This window comes from Mesoplodon densirostris, chromosome 1 (assembly GCF_025265405.1).
Source record: "Mesoplodon densirostris isolate mMesDen1 chromosome 1, mMesDen1 primary haplotype, whole genome shotgun sequence".
In the NCBI taxonomy this organism is placed as follows: Eukaryota; Metazoa; Chordata; class Mammalia; order Artiodactyla; family Ziphiidae; genus Mesoplodon; species Mesoplodon densirostris.
In genome coordinates this window covers 28,506,473-28,523,228 of record NC_082661.1, presented here as the reverse complement: position 1 = coordinate 28,523,228, position 16,756 = coordinate 28,506,473, and the positions used below count along the sequence as shown (strand labels likewise).

The window sequence follows — 16,756 nt, the reverse complement described above, 5'->3', positions numbered from 1 at the left end:
GGACCTCTCCACAGGGCTGCTTGGGGTTCCTCATAACTAATGCCTTGTTTCCCCTAGAGCAAGTACTCCAAGTTAGTAAGGCAGAAACCACAATATTTTTTATAACCTAGCCTTGGGAGTCACCCTCCATCATTTCTGCAGTATCTCATTGGTTAAACAAACCAGCCCTATTCAGTATAGGAGGGATGTGAATACAAGGAGGCAAGAATTATTGGGTATCATCTTGGAGGTAGACACCACCACGTCTTTGTTCTTCTTACTGCATTGTATCAGGGGCACACAATTTCAATTTTCCCCATTCCTGATGATGTTCACCTTGCTTTTTTTTTTTTTGGCCACTCTGCGTAGCATGCAGGATCTTAGTTCCCCAATCAGGGATCAAACCCGTGCCCCCTGCAGTGAAAGTGTGGAGTCCCAACCACTGGACTGCCAAGGAATTCCTGATGTTGTTCACCTTGATTGCTTGCTTAAAGTTATATCTGCCAGGCTTCCCCACTGTGAAGTTACTCTTTTCTTTTTCGAATCATTAAGTATTTTGGGAGACATATCTCCATTATTCTTTGAGTACTTCCTTGTGTTATGGCACAAAATGTTCTAGGCTCATCTTGTATTTTCCTTGTCCTAGCTCTGGAATCAGCTATTTCCCCAAGGAACACTGATTCCTTTTAGTGGAGAATGGTACTTAGAAGCTAAGATCTGGACGCTAAGTGTACTTATTGTCACTGGGTATTGCTGCTCCAAGACCCTCACAGTGGGCAGAGCTAGAGAATGTATGTATGTAACCAATCTCCCATTGCTGCTGCTAGCTTCTTCCTCCACATGGATGCCCTTACCACACCAGTTGGGCTCCAACACCCCATGCCAGGTCACCTCTCAACATGGACACCAACTTTGTTCTGCCCTATGTAATAGTTTTAAGACTAAATTATTCAGGAACGAGAAGGTCCAAACTGAGCCCATCTTGATTGTATATGCAAATTATATGAAATTTAGAGCTATTAATCGTTAACATTTATTGAGTACTTACTATGTGCCAGGTAATGGTGTAAGAATTTTCCATGAACCTTCACACCAGCCCAATGAGATACGAACTATTATGGTCCCCGTTTTGCTGATGAGGCATAAAGAGGTTAAGTAACTTACTCAAGGTCACACAGTTACCAGTGAGATATAGCAGAACTGTTTTATTGGACTTTTAGAACATATCCTTCAAAAGAAGGAGGTATCCTGTGTCCTCCACAGCGTTTTCCTGCTGTAGGCCTGGAACACAGATATTGCTAAATGTCCTCTGGGGACAAATTGCCCCCAGCTGAGAACCACTGGTCTAGAACAACATTAATCGAACCTAAGGAAAGCTACTTCTTGATTGTTTGTGCTAATGAATGAAAGAAAGGGGATAAACATAATCCAGAGGGGCAGAAAATGCAAAACTCTCATTTCTTTGTGCAGCAGAGATTGCTGGTTGCCTATTCCAACACCCATTAGAAGTGCATTTCTTCAACCTTTCTCCTCCAGCTCTATACCCCACCTGCATTTGCACCCATACTCTCTCCCTCCATTTCTGTCACTGGAAGCTAATCCTTCCATCTGGATTTCATTCTGTTTTTTCTCAGGACCTGACTCCATCATTATGCTCTCCTCTTTCTTTTATCTTCAACTTTTCTCTCTCTAATGGATCCTTTCTATCACCATTTAAATATGCTCAAGTCTCTCACTTCTTTTTATTCCCCAAGTTTTAATTTTGGAAATTTTCTTTAATTAATTAATTAATTAATTTTTAAATTTTTTATTTTTAATTTTTTTTGGCTGCATGGCGCAGTTTGCAGGATCTTAGTTCCCTGACCAGGGATTGAACTGGGGCCCTCCACAGTGAAAGCGCAGAGTCCCAACCACTGGACTGCCAGGGAATTCCCCATATTTAGTATTTTATTTTACTTTATTTTATTTTATTATTATTGGCTGTGTTGGGTCTTCGTGGCTGCACGTGGGCTTTCTCTAGTTGCAGTGAGCTGGGGCTACTCTTTGTTGCAGTGCGTGGGCTTCTCATTGCGGTGGTTTCTCTTGTGGAGCATGAGCTCTAGGTGCGTGGGCTTCAGTAGTTGTGGCTCGTGGGCTCTAGAGCGCAGGCTCAGTAGTTGTGGTGCATGGGCTTAGTTGCTCCATGGCATGTGGGATCTTCCTGGACCAGGGCTCAAACCCGTGTCCCCTGCATTGGCAGGTGGATTCTTAAGCACTGTGCCACCAGGGAAGTCCCCAGAGAAGAATTTTAGAGTTTAAAAGATCTTAACCTCCCACTCAAACTGAACCCTCCTAGACAAGTCTGCCTCTATGTTTTCAGACAATATGGTCATCCTGCCTCTATGTTTCCTTTGTCAGGACAGCTCTGATTACTAGAAAGCTCTGAGTCTGAGTCCCATGTTATTACAGTGTGGTTCAGGGAAAATAGCACAGGCCTTGGAGTCAAGCAGATTTGGGTTTCAGTCCTGATGATGTAATTTGCTGTATGACTTGAGCAAGTTATCTCCTCTCAGTCTCACTTACTTCATCTGTAAATTAGGGATAATAGTACTTGTTTTTACAAAGTTACTCTATATTAGAGATTATGACTGTAAAATAACTAGTGTAGTGCCTGGCATAAAGAGCTAATAAAGTGACAGCTGTTATCATCATCATCATAATTATTATCCCACCCAGTGGTCCTAGTTTGCCCTATAGAGCTATATACATATGCATTTCAATACCTTCAAATACTTGAATTTAGTTGCCATGTTATTCCTAAGTGCTCTTTTTTCAGAGTAAGCATCCATCAATATTTTTTCTTTCAGTTATCTTGTCCTTGGCTACGCTTCTGCATATGATGTTTATAGAACATGGTACCCATAACTGAATAAAGTACTCCAGGTGTGAGGACTTCCCTGGTGGCGCAGTGGTTAAGAATCTGCCTGCCAATGCAGGGGACACAGGTTTGAGCCCTGGTCCAGGAAGACCCCACATGCCTCAGAGCAACTAAGCCTGTGCGCCACAAATACTGAGCCTGTGCTCTAGAGCCCGCGAGCCACAACTACTGAGTCCACGTGCCACAACTACTGAACCTGTGTGCCTAGGGCCCATGCTCTGCAACAAGAGAAACTACCGCAATGAGAAGCCCGTGCACTGCAACAGAGTAGACCCCGCTCGCCGCAAGTAGAGAAAGCCTGCGCACAGCAATGAAGACCTGATGCAGCCAAAAATAAATTTATATAAAAAAATTAAATTAAACAAAACGAAAAACCCACGAAGTACTCCAGGTATGGTCTTAGTGCTTTAAAACAGAGTAAAACCATAAAACTCTATTCCCCAGACACTAGTCTCTTCAAGATGCCTAGGATTGCTTTAGCTTTTTTGGCAACCATGTCGCATACTGCCTTAGTCCTATGAGAAGCTGCAGGTAGTTTTCATATGAATGAGTTTTGAGTCTTCATTTTGCAGTAGTGTAAAACTTTTTTTTTAAATTCAAGAGTAAAACTTTTTATTAACTTAAAGTCTATTATGTATTAGGTATTGTGCTGAGTTCCGAGGACGTAAGGATGAGTAGGACAAAGTATCAACATACTAGAAATGTAAGCTCCACAAGACTGGGTCTACTGCATTCACTACTGAATCCCCCCCATCTCTTGGCACGATGTCTGCACACGGTTATATGCTGTTTGTTGAATGAAGGAATGAATAAAATAGTTTACAATGGAAAATTTCCTTATAACTGAAAAGGTATTTCCCTAATTCACTTATTTTATAAACTCAGATATTTTGTACAGTGTATCACTTTTAGCCCAACCCTAGTGTTTTTTCCACTTAGGTTAAATCCAATTTCCAAAATAAATTCGTACTGTCCCTTTTAAGGCCAAACTAAATACTTACATGCTTTATTTGCTGGATGGCCATTATATTTCACCATTAAAGGCCTTTTGCAAGTACCCATTTAACCCTTAATGCAGGGCTTACATCTCAGGGTTAGCAGTAGCGGCCATGGTTTCTGAGTGCTAAACACCCGAGAATTTCCTGAGCCGAGCTCTATTCGGCCCTGATTTACTGTGGACTAGAATAAGGTGACAGGAAGAAATGTGGGGCGATGACTTAGGAGGACCTTGAAATTCTGTATTAGTCTATAAGGTGCTGCCAGGTGCCCATAGGCCAAACGCCTCTGGGTTGAAATCCGTCCCGCAGACGCCAGACATATGAATTTTGGGGGCGTCCAGTTCTCTACAACCACATTTAGGGAGGCCCTAGGACTTCTGTCCTCTCACGGTTTTTTCCAGTATTTGGGCTACAGGTGAGGCACTGGTCGCCATCTTGATATCAATTGGCAGGCAAGACGCCACTGGCGTCGCTCGGTAACCACGGAGACACCGATGCCCCTCCCGTTTCCCAGCCCTAGAAGCTGTAAACTACGATTCCCATACGCTGATTCTCTACTTGACTGCCCGTTGTCTAGATTCGGCTTGTCAGCCACGGCGACCCTACCGCAGTGAACCGCGGGAGTTGCAGTTCGCGGTGTGGCCTCATTTTTTGCGGCGGGAAGCCCCAGAACTACAAATCCCGTGAGCCAGCGGGCTCACGCACGCGCACGGTACAGCTGGTCCTCCCTGGCCGCCCCGCGGGTGCTTGAGAGGTAAGAGGGCGGGGAGAAGGAAGAGGAGGCGGGATCCGGGCGCTGCGTCGGTTGCGGCCTGGCACCAAGGGGGCGGCCCCGGCGGAGTGCGGACTCGGTGGCCGTTGGCGATTATGGACCCGGCCGAGGCGGTGCTGCAGGAAAAAGCGCTCAAGTTTATGGTGAGGAGAATGTGCAGGCCGGGGAACGGTGGAGGCGGTGGAGTTGGCGGCGTCGCTCAGGCTCGGGTCTGGGCCGCCATCCCGCCAGAGGAGGGGGCAGCGGGACCCTGGGCCGAGGCCGGGGCCGGGGGCGGAGGCGGCTGAAGGGACGGGACGGGAGTTCCTGGGAGGTAGGAGGGGTTGCGGAGAGGACCCGGAGGTGGGGGCAGCAGCTCCGCCATCTTGTGGATGAGAGGCCAAGTGACAGCGGGAGCTTAATCGGGGAGGGGGCTCTGGGCGGCGCGCAGGGCCCTGGAGGGAAAGGGGCGTAGGGACAGTTACTGAAGAGCGGAGGAAGCCAGGAGGAGAGACGCCGTGAGGCCGCTGGCAGGGCCTTCCTTGTGTGAGGGTTACGGGTGAGGCCCGGGAGAAGAGGTGCATTCAGGAGTGGGGAAGGGGAGCGCGGGATAGTGGGAAGAAAGATATTGGGAGTGGGAGGTGGGTGGGAAACGGGCAGCGCTGGATGCAGCTGGATCTAAGGTTAGAGGAGAGAAAGACAGGGCTGGTGGGAGACATAGATTTGCAGAGTTAGGTGGGAGAGATAGTCTTTGCCTTCAGGGTACAATCCCAGCTTGGCCAAACTAATGTTGACAAACTCTGGAAAGGACTAGGCCTTACTTAGGAAGAAAAGGACTGGAGATGGGGATCTAGCGCTATGATGACAGTCTCTGGGAAAGGAAGGGGGTTGACTAGGAACCAGAATTACAAATATCAGGAAAGGGGGTACATCCTCTAGTTTGAAAGAAGACAGGAGAGGTTCATTGGCTAGGGAAACCTAGGTACAGGAGATTAGGGGCAAAATTAATAACTAATAGGGTAAAACAAAACTTAGTGCTAAATTGTAGAGATAGTAAAATGAAGGGACTGGGTGCTGTACTACTTTCTGAGAAAGGAAAGGCCATGGAGAATCCAAAGATCCATAAGAAGTGATAAAATCAGTGGAGAAATTCAGGAGCTAAAAGGGTTCCCCCTTTTAGCAGGTATCGAGGAATGGCAGATGTCAGGATTGGTAGTTATGAGTTTTAGGTTGAAGCACAGTATGAACTTGGACTGGATTTTGTGGGTGTGTTTAAATCCTTTGGAATCTAGTTCTTTAACTTTGAATCATGCTTTTCTGTTTTTGATATGTGTATGTTTGGCAAATTTGTGGAGTCTGATATTTGATGCTTTTAATCTGATGCTTCATTTGTATATCCTAGATGTAAAACCAGACTTTGTGGTTACAGAATGATGGGATGCATAGACTTACTTCTGTCTTAGCAGGTGGCCATAGAGACATTGATATTACTTGCAGTCTAGTTTTGCTTTTTCCAGAAGTAATTGTAACCTGTCACTCCAAATCTTACTTCTTTTGTCAGTTATCTTGTGTCTTTGCCTGAGATACCCAAACAAGTTTAAACAAACATGGACACTAACCTAATTGAATTTAGGCTTTAAACTGCCCCATTTACAAGAATACTGGTCAAATTTACTATGACTTTACTTACTTTGTATTAGTGCTTTCAGAAACACCTAACTAAAGTTCAAGTGTATCTTTAACAAAATTCTGTTAGGCCTGAAGAAAGTTCTTGAGTTTCTACCCAATGTTGAAATTCTAAAATATTAAGAAGAGGCTTTGACATTTTTTTGGACTTTAGAAGTGAGAGGAAGTTGCTTTGTATCTACAACCAGCTTCTAGATTTGAGTCAGAAAAGTGGCATTTGCTTATTTTTGTTTTCCTGCTTAGAGATTGACTCAATCCTAATCTTGACATGTGTCAGGTTTATGGAATAATGTGGTTTAAAGATCATAAAGAGACATTATGAGAACATCTTCTTTACTCTCCATTAGACCTCAGCCTAGGAACATTTTCAACCAATTGATCTCTGCTTGGCACCAGTGAGTTGTTTTGATAATGGTCTCCTGGTTGAGTTAAAGTTGAGCTAGAGATGGCCATGTAGTAGTTTGCAGCTTTTGGGACGCCACACATTATTAAATGTTGAGTCAGTTTCCATAGGGAGAAACCAATTCTTCTTCAGTTTACAATAGTTACTTTCATTTTTGACTTTGCCTGCTTATTGTGGCTGCTGTTTGAGAAAAGGCCAACTGGAAGAGGGTCACCAAGAATGACACCTTAATAACTTAAACGGAACGCAGAGTTAGAGATTTGGTATTCCTTTTCAGCTCAGTAACAGTCTTATTATGAATCTAAGTAAGTCACAACTTGCCTTTGGTCCCATCTACCCTGTTATAACATGTCTGTTTCCTTAGTCAGTTGAGATAGGAAGATATTTTATTTGTGTTTGCACCTAGTAATTAGTGCACAGTACACATGGAAGGACTATCCTTTTAATCAAATTGAAGTTGTTGATAGTATTTGGCTTTATTTTGTCCTTACCCCTTCCTTCAGTTGTGAGTTGTGAATGATAAGTTTTATACCGATGCCTGATTTCCACTGTTTAAGAAAATGTAGGGCTTCCCTGGTGGCGCAGTGGTTGAGAGTCTGCCTGCCAATGCAGGGGACACGGTTCGTGCCCCGGTCCGGGAAGATCCCACATGCCGCGGAGTGCCTGGGCCCGTGAGCCATGGCCGCTGAGCCTGCGCGTCCAGAGCCTGGACGCGCAACGGGAGAGGCCACAACAGTGAGAGGCCCATGTACCGCAAAAAAGAAAAAAAAAAAGAAAAGAAAATTTGTTTAAAATAGCAACATGAAATGGATATTCTCTTTCATGAACTTTGCTCATTATTATATTGACATAGTACTTTGATTAGAAATTTTATAATAAAATCTTATCATTGAGACTGGTAATTCAGATTTGACCATAATTCACACATGGCCTAGACTTAAAGTTTACCTTTGGATTTTTGTGATATACCTATATCTGTCTATCCTTCTATATCCTATCTGTCTATATGACAAGTTGAGGGATGAATTTGAAGTTTTATTTTTTATTTTTTAATTTTGGCTGCATTGGGTCTTCGTTGCTGCGTGCGGGCTTTCTCTAGTTGTGGCGAGCGGGGGTTACTCTTCGTTGCAGTGCACGGGCTTCTCGTTGTGGTGGCTTCTCGTTGTGGAACACGGGCTCTGGGTACACGGGCTTCAGTAGTTGTGACACACAGGCTCAGTAGTTGTGGCTCGTGGGCTCTAGAGCGCAGGCTCAGTAGTTGTGGCGCACGGGCTTAGTTGCTCCGCGGCACGTGGGATCTTCCCGGGGCAGGGCTCGAACCCGTGTACCCTGCGTTGGCAGGCAGATTCTTAACCACTGCACCACCAGGGAAGTCCCTGAAGTTTATTATTTTTTTTTTTTTGTGGTATGCGGGCCTCTCACTGTTGTGGCCTCCCCCGTTGCGGAGCACAGGCTCCGGACGCGCAGGCTCCGGACGTGCAGGCTCCGGACGTGCAGGCTCAGCGGCCATGGCTCACGGGCCCAGCCGCTCCGCGGCATATGGGATCCTCCCAGACCGGGGCACGAACCCGTATCCCCTGCATCGGCAGGCGGACTCTCAACCACTTGCGCCACCAGGGAGGCCCCCTGAAGTTTATTTTTAAATGGACAGGATAAACCAATCCCAGGATCTTAGAACTGGGAAAATTTGACGCATGCATGAAATAATTTTAGGACATATAAAATAGTTTTTTAAAGAATTGAAAGATAAGTGAAAGTGTAAAGGGTAACTTGCTGTGTAACAAAGATAAATCTGTGGTTGACTGATGCATTTTCTGTTTCACTTGGTGTTGGCTGGGGTGCCAGCGTGGCTAGAATGTTCAAAATGGCCACATTCTGTCATGGCTGGCCACTGGCTGAAAGTTCAGCTAGCAGTAAGGCCTTCTGTCCTCCTTTATGTGGGCCTCCTTTCTCCACATGGCCTTTCGATTTCCTTAAAGCATGATGCCTGGGGTCTAAGAAGGAGCATTCCAAGAGATAGGAAATAGAAACCAGTCAGCCAGTTCTCTTAAGTCCTGGGTTTGGAAGTTGAGAATGTTGCCATTGGTCAAAGACAGTCAAGGCCAGCCCAGAGTCAGAGGGAGGGAAAATAATCTCTACCTGTAGACAAGAAGAGAGGTATGCATAAACAGAGAGAAACTGCTGGGGGCCATGCCCTTTTGAGACTGGCTACCACAGATGCTATTCTAGTTGGATGCTCAGCATAAAAATACAAATGGGATCAGCCAAATTTGTGGGTAATAACACTAGGAATGCTTTGGAGGCATCTCTTTTTTGAGGTTAACTTCTTAAGGAACTAACATGATCTCCTGCACGACTTGTCTTAATAATGTTACTGTAGAGATAATACTGGATGAATTGATAGGATTCAGGAACTTTTCTTTTTTGCCTGAGAACCATATGTAACTAAAAGCAAGAAACTGCATTTTAAAATAAGTATTCAGATTTCTCACTGTGATGGGCTTTTCTTTAAATCAGTGAGATTGATTACCAGCTAGTTGGATGGACATTTGAAACTAGTTCTTAGTTTGTCAGAATTTCTATATATCTGTTACCTGTTCTCAATTTAAATTAGCCTTCAGTTTCTTTTCTGAATACTCTTATATAGGTATTGGGGTATGGAATTACAAATTAATGATAATTCTCTGTGCTCATTTTCTTGATTCATGTTTGTAATGTACATAATAAATTATTGGAAGTAAATTATTAGATTGGAGTAAAAATTCTTCTACTTTGAATGATTGCCAGAAATTTTTTTTTTTTTTTGTGGTACGCGGGCCTCTCACAGTTGTGGCCTCTCCCTCCGGACGCGCAGGCTCAGCGGCCATGGCTCATGGGCCCAGCCGCTCCGCGGCATGTGGGATCTTCCCGGACCGGGGCACGAACCCGTGTCCCCTGCATCGGCAGGCGGACTGTCAACTACTGCGCCACCAGGGAAGCCCTGCCAGAAATTTTTTATTGCTAAATTAGAAAATGAACTTTCAAAGGAGACTACTTGTTATTCTATATTTTGTGTGTATTGTTTAAATCCTAAAAGAAAATAACCGGGTAAGAATTTTTTTCCCTTTCTAAAGAGAGATGGTACATATGTAAGATCTTGATCATGTATAGATAAAATTATTTGTGGTAAATGGCATTACAATTAAAAAAAAGAATGAGAATGAAGAAAGAAAAAAGGATCTTTGTGGTATTAAAATAGTTTAAAATACCATGTGCTTTCTAGCAGTATTTTAATACAGCATGAAGGTGCTTTCTAAATGTATATAATAAGAATTCACTGTGGATAAAGTAGAAAATATTTACCAATGTTTAACAACTTGGTCACTATAAAGAAAACTGCTTTCTTCCTTAATAAATCAATCCCAGCATCCTAACATTGGCAGTGGAGGAGGGGAAAATCTCTATGGGAAAGGTCCACCTGATCTTACCATTTCAACTAGTATTCCGTAAGATTCACCTTGTACTGGGGAATCTCTGGATAATTCCCTTTAGATTTCTGAAGCCTGATTGAAAACAGAGCTAGAACATTTTACAGAAGACTCAGAGATAACAACAGAGGAATAGATACTGAGAGTAATTTTGAACTAAGAATATGATTTGTTCTCTGGGGCACTACAATCATAGTTCCTGGATTGCCTTTGTATGTGGCCAGGGTGAGGATGGGGAGCAGGGGAGCAAAAGCCACAGAGCTGGGAGAGAATTCCTGCCTGCTTAGGGTGAACGCTTTGAGTTGGAACTTCCTTCTGAGGTCTTGCTCCTTTCTGAGATTTGGCTCTCCCTTCAGGGTATACTTGCCTTCCTATTCCTAGGCTTGTGACTGACCTGACCTGACTCTGTGTCAATAATAGGATAACCACAGTAGAAATGGAGGGTTGTGTTTATTTATTTTTCTTTGTTTTTTTTTTAATATGATCAGCCATGAATAGCTAATATGTATTTACTTAGTGTTTACTGTTTGCTATTCTAAATTCTTTACATATACTATTATTTCATTTAATCCTCCCAATAATCCTGTAAGACAGATTCAGTACTATTGTTACTCCCATTTTCAGATGAGGAAACTGATTCCAGAGAGGTTAAGTAACTTGCACAAAGTCTCTCTGCTTAGCAAGAAGCCTGAGATCAAACCCAGGAACTCTGACTTGAGACCCTCACTCGCACTGTGTTTCATCCTTGAAGAGCAGAGAAACAATGGAATATGATGGCACGTTTCTTTGCTGGTCCGATGGGCCGGAGTGGAGAGTTACTGTCCAGACATATATAAATTTCTGATCATTTGAATTACTGAGGAAACGGAGTTGTCACAGTATCATTGCATCAATTGGCTATTGCTGAGTAATAAAGACCCACAAAATGTCATGGCAATACAATGATAGTTATTTATTCTCATGAATATGTGGATTTGCTGAATATTGGATGACACAGACTGAATTTTGTTGGGTCACTCTGGATTTGGCTGCTCACTCAGGACTGTTCCACATGTTATTCTGGGACTCAGACTGTAGAGGCAGTGACTTCCCAGGCAGAGCTGTCCTCATAGCTATAGTAGAGGCACAAGAGAGCAAGCCCAGTTGTTCAAGTGCCTTTCAATCGTTGGTTGTATTATACCAGCTGATATTCCGTTAACCAAAGTAAATCACATGGTCAAGTCAAGAGGTGGGCAAGTATACTCTGCCCATAGAAGGAGTGGAAGAGAGAGCAACTTGCACAATAATTTACTATAGTAATAATAATCTAATATACTTGATTTATAGAAGAATGATAAAATGCTTACTGTTACAACTATTGTGCTTTCTTTCTGCTCTCCCTTGTTGACACTATTCTGACTAGCACTTTCACATTTTGGTTACTGAACAACACCTATTGGTTGGATACTTCCAGAATCACAATTTAATACAGCAGGTGTCTTTGTATTATGTCATGTAGAAAAAAAAAGTGTAAAGAAATAATCAGAATCTTGACTTTAATCCACAATGATGCCCTGGAAAGTTCATCAATATCACAATTCTATTTTTCTGTACTTGGGAAGGATAAGGTTGATGTCACTCGAGTAGCATTTGTAACAGAATTTAAACTGTAACAGAATTTGAATCAAGGTCATACATAATGCCCTAACAACTCCCTTGGTATTACGTTCAGAGCTCTTAAGCCCCTTCTCTGAACGTAAACTTAAGGCTGCAACGATATTTTCTGATGTCTGGGGGACTTTCAGGCTTTCACTGAAAAGTCATGGAAACAGAATTGTAGCATGTGGATAATGTTTTTGCAGCACGGATACGTAAATCCTTGTACTTCTTAGGAGGTACTACACTAAACTGTTAATGTGTTTTTTGGTGAAATGTTAGATTATGGGTAATATTTCAAAATATTTGGCATCTGAAGATGTATTAGGAAACACACAAAAAAAGCATCACTTAGGTGATTTTTCTTTTCTATATATTCCTTAATGTTTTCTACATTTTTATATGTATTGTTTTTAATCAGAGAAATTAAAATTTAATATAATGTATACATTTATAAAACAAGTACCCCAAATGAAGACCTGCACTTGATCATGGACTACAGTGTAACAAGTGTACTGGCCAGTGGACTGACAGTGGTGGCTTGAATAGACAACTCACTCTGAGCTCATTTTCTTAACTGAAAAGTCTTAATTGTTAGTCTTACCTAGTTAAGAAGGGTCTCTCTTTCCCTCTTTTCCCCCCCTCTCAGTTCATTTTAAATTGTAAATTGCCATGTATAATGTGTTAATTGATAAATTATGCTACTTAAACTCCTATATGTATCCAAGTTTTCATTGGAAATTTAGAACTCTATGGTCCTAAATTGTGCTGGAGCACTGCATTTTCCTGTTAAGTAGTACTTGACAAAATGAGTGAGTTGATAGCTGAAAACGAGGCACGCAGTGTGATTTGATAAAAATATAAACATAAACTGAGTGCAAAACATTATGTTACATGTAGAGGGAGGTGGTTATGGGGGCAGGAGGGGATGAAGACACAAAGTTAAGTATTATAAAACTTCTATCTTCTCTAGAACTTCACAGTCTGTTGAGAAGATAGGCATTTATAAATATCTCTTAAGGCACACTTTGGAAGTGCCAAAATAGAGGCACAAAGTGCTATAGAAGTTAAGGGAGGGGAAATTAGTTTTAACTGGAAAGATCTTAGGAAGGTTTGAAGAAGAGACCTTCATATTGGTCTTGTGGAATAGATAGATTTTTTTTTTTCAATTTTTTTTTTTTTGTGGTACGCGGGCCTCTCACTGTTGTGGCCTCTCACGTTGTGGAGCACAGGCTCCGGACGCGCAGGCCCAGCGGCCATGGCTCACCGGCCCAGCCGCTCCGCGGCATGTGGGATCTTCCCGGGCCGGGGCACGAACCCGTGTCCCCTGCATCGACAGGCGGACTCTCAACCACTGCGCCACCAGGGAAGCCCTGGAATAGATAGATTTTGACAGACTTGTTTCTGAAGTGGGAAGTTCCAGGAAGAGGGAGTAGATTAGGTAGAGGCTAGAAGATCAGGAGCTGGCCAGCACAGTGTGAGTAGATGTGTATGACTTGAACATAAGGTGAATAGCAGACAAGAATGAAAAGATAGATTGGGAGCCCAGGGAGTTTGGATTGAATCCAGTTTGTATTTAAGAATAATATTATAGTGTACTTGGTATGTGTCTATATAAGCTTTTATTGAAGTAAAATAAGTATACTTTTTAAAGAAATCCTAAGTATACAGCTCATTGAATGTTTACCCAGTTGTCACTTCTGTGTAACTATTATCTTATACCTGTAGATTAGTTTTTGCCTTTACTGGTATTTAACTTCACATAAATGGAATCACTCCAGTATATATTCTCTAGTGTCTGGCATCTTTTGTCCCACATAAGAAGATTCATTCGGGTTGCTGTGTTAGGTGTAGTGTGTTCATTTTTATTGCTATGCAGTATTCCACTGTGTGAGTATACTTCAAATTTTTAGCCATTTTATTGTTGATGGATGTTTGGGTTATTTCCAGTTTGGGGTTACTGTGAATTGTGCTATTATGAATAATCTTGTACGTGTCTTTTCTTGTATATATGTACATATTTCTGTTGGGTATATACCTAGGAGTGGAATTGCTGGGTCATAGGGTATGAAAAATGTTTAGCTTTAGTAGAGTCTATGAATTTTTTCCATTTCATACTTTCTACAGCACCATATGAGAGTTCCAGTTGCTGTACATTCTTGTAACATTTACTTGCTACTGTCTTTTTTCACTTTAGCCATACTAGTGGGTGAATGGTATTATCTGACTGTTTTAATTTGGATTTCCTTAATGACTGCTGTAATCAAACACCTAAAAAGATTATTGAGGTTTTTGGCTGTTTAGATATCCTCTTTTTTGAAGTGTCTATTCAGGCCTTGGTCTTTTTTTTTTTTTTATTGGATTGTCTGCCTTTTTCTTATTGATCTATTCCCTATATTCTGAAAAATACAATACAAATCTTTCAACAAATATATGGTTCTTTTGTAGGAACATGTGTTTTGTTTTCAGATTTTTTTCGTTTAAGAAATCAGTAAAAAAGTCACAAGATTTTGTGACTACGAAATACCTACACAGGATTTACAGGGTTAAGTTTTTTTTCCTACACAACCAATACTTGAAAAAGAAGCACCACTGTCAGCACCATTTTATAAATGAATGAAGGAGCTTTTTAATGCCACAGAAGTAGAAACATAATCTCAGAATAAAGGAAACTCTTTGAGGTAGGCAAAATAATGCCCCCCCCGCCCCCCCGTCCAAAATAGACAGTCTAATCCCAAGAACCTGTGAATATGTTAAATTACAGGGCAAAGGGGAGTTAAGGTAACAGTTGAAATTTGGTTGCTAATCAGCTGACTTTATTTTTAATTTTTTGCCATACTACGCAGCGTGCGGGATCTTAGTTCCCTGACCAGGGATTGAACCTGTGCCCCCTGCGGTAGAAGTGTAGAGTCTTAACCACTGGGCCACGAGGGAAGTCCCTCAGCTGACTTTAAAATAGGGAGATTGTCCTGGATAATCCAGGTTGGGCTCAGTGTAATCCCAAGGGACCCTAAATGTGTAAGAGGGAGGCTGAAGAGGAGGTCATAGTGATGACATGTGAGAACTCAATCCACTGTTGCTGATTTTGAAGATGTGGTAAGAGAGCCCCGAGCCAAGGAATGTGAGCAGCCTCTAGAAGCAGGAAAGGACAAGCTAAGCCTCAGAAAAGAACATAGCCCCGCTGAGGCCTTGATTTTTGGCTCAGTGAGACCCATTTCAGACTTCAGAACTACAGGACTGTCAAATAATAAATTAATGTTGCTTTAAGCCACTAAGTATGTGGTACTTTTTTAAAGTAGCCATGGCAAACTAATAGTCTCTCTTAAGATAGTTAACCTAATTGGGGTGTGTGTTTGTGGATAAAATACACATACATATAACATCACTATCTTTATTTTTAGTGTTTGGTAACTACCAGTGCAATTCTTTCTCTTTCTCTTAATATTTTATTTTGAGTCAACTCAGAATTACAGAAAAGTTTCAAGTACAACACAAATGACATTTTTTCCTGAATCATTTGAGAGTAGTTGTCACATCATCACCAAATGCTTTAGTGTATATTTTCTGCAAACAAGGACATTCTATATAAGACAACCATCAAAATTCAGAAATTAACATACAGTACAATTACAGATCTAACCCCTTAGACCCCATTCAAACTTTGCCAGTTGTTCTAATAATGTTCTTTTTTTTAAAAAAAAAATATTTATTTATTTATTTATTTATTTATTTGGTTACACAAGGTCTTCGTTTCAGTAGGCGGGCTCCTTAGTTGCAGCTCGCCAGCTCCTTAGCTGCAGCACGTGGGCTCCTTAGTTGTGGCAGAGGGCTCCTTAGTTGCAGCTCACCAGCTCCTTAGTTGCAGTACACAGGCTCCTTAGTTGTGGCATGCGAACTCTTAGTTGTGGCATGCATATGGGATCTAGTTCCCTGACCAGGGATGGAACCTGGGCTCCCTGCATTGGGAGTGCGAAGTCGTATCCAGTGCGCCACCAGGGAAGTCCCTCTAGTAATGTTCTTTATAACAAAAGGGTCTAATCCAGAATCACGTACTGAAATTAGTTGTCACGTCTCCTTAGTCTCCTTCAGTCTGGAACGGTTCCTGTCTTTAACTTTCATGACTATGGCACTTTTGAAGATTATAGGCTAGTTATTTTGTAGAACAATTCCTCAATTTGGGTTTATCTGATGATGTTTCCTCATGATTAGATTTGGGTCCTGTATTTTTGACAGAAATACCACAGAAGTGTTGCTTTATTTTACTTATTGCCTCCTGTTGGGTGACACATAATTTTTGTTTGTCTTACAACTTTTTTTACGTGATTAAAGTGGCATCTGCCATTTTCTTCTTTAAAGCTAATGTTTTTGTAGTAAGTATCTTGTGGGAAGGTACTTTGAAACCATGTAACTATCTTATTCTTCATTAGATTTTCAATCTATTTCTAACAGAATGAGTTTATGAATTCCTGTTTTATTTGATGGGTTATAATACTATCATTATTTCTTTATTTTTTTTTAATTTATTTTTTTTTGGCTGTGTTGGATCTTTGTTGCTGCACGCAGGCTTTCTCTAGTTGCGGCAAGTGGAGGCTACTCTTCGTTGAGGTGCGTGGGCTTCTCATTGTGGTGGCTTCTTTTGTTGTGGAGCACGGGCTCTAGGCACGTGGGCTTCAGTAGTTGCAGCACGCGGGCTCAGTAGTTGTGGCTCGTGGGGTCTAGAGCGCAGCCTCAGTAGTTGTGGTGCATGGGCTTTGTTGCTCTGCAGCATGTGGGATCTTCCTGGACCAGGGCTCGAACCCGTGTCCCTTGCATTGGCAGGCAGATTCTTAACCACTGCACCACCAGGGAAGCCCAATCATTATTTCTTTTGACACTTAAATTGTTCCCTGTTTGGCCAGTGAGAGTGCTTTCAAACTGCTT

At 42.1% G+C, this 16,756-nt stretch overlaps 1 protein-coding gene across 9 annotated transcripts in view; it reads left to right on the top strand.

Annotated features, from left to right (window-relative positions):
- Positions 1-4,703: 4,703 nt before the first annotated feature.
- The window catches only part of BTRC (beta-transducin repeat containing E3 ubiquitin protein ligase), a 189,801-nt gene continuing 177,748 nt past the window's right edge, over positions 4,704-16,756 (top strand). For 5 of the 9 annotated variants that reach the window (XM_060100590.1, XM_060100582.1, XM_060100574.1 and 2 more), the window contains exon 1: positions 4,704-4,809. In XM_060100590.1, the coding sequence (XP_059956573.1) occupies positions 4,762-4,809 (48 nt within the window). In that variant the 5' untranslated portion in view covers positions 4,704-4,761. Of the gene's footprint in view, positions 4,810-5,049; positions 5,224-16,756 lie in introns of those variants that run through there. The other 4 variants (XM_060100596.1, XM_060100541.1, XM_060100536.1 and 1 more) reach the window with 3 other exon arrangements.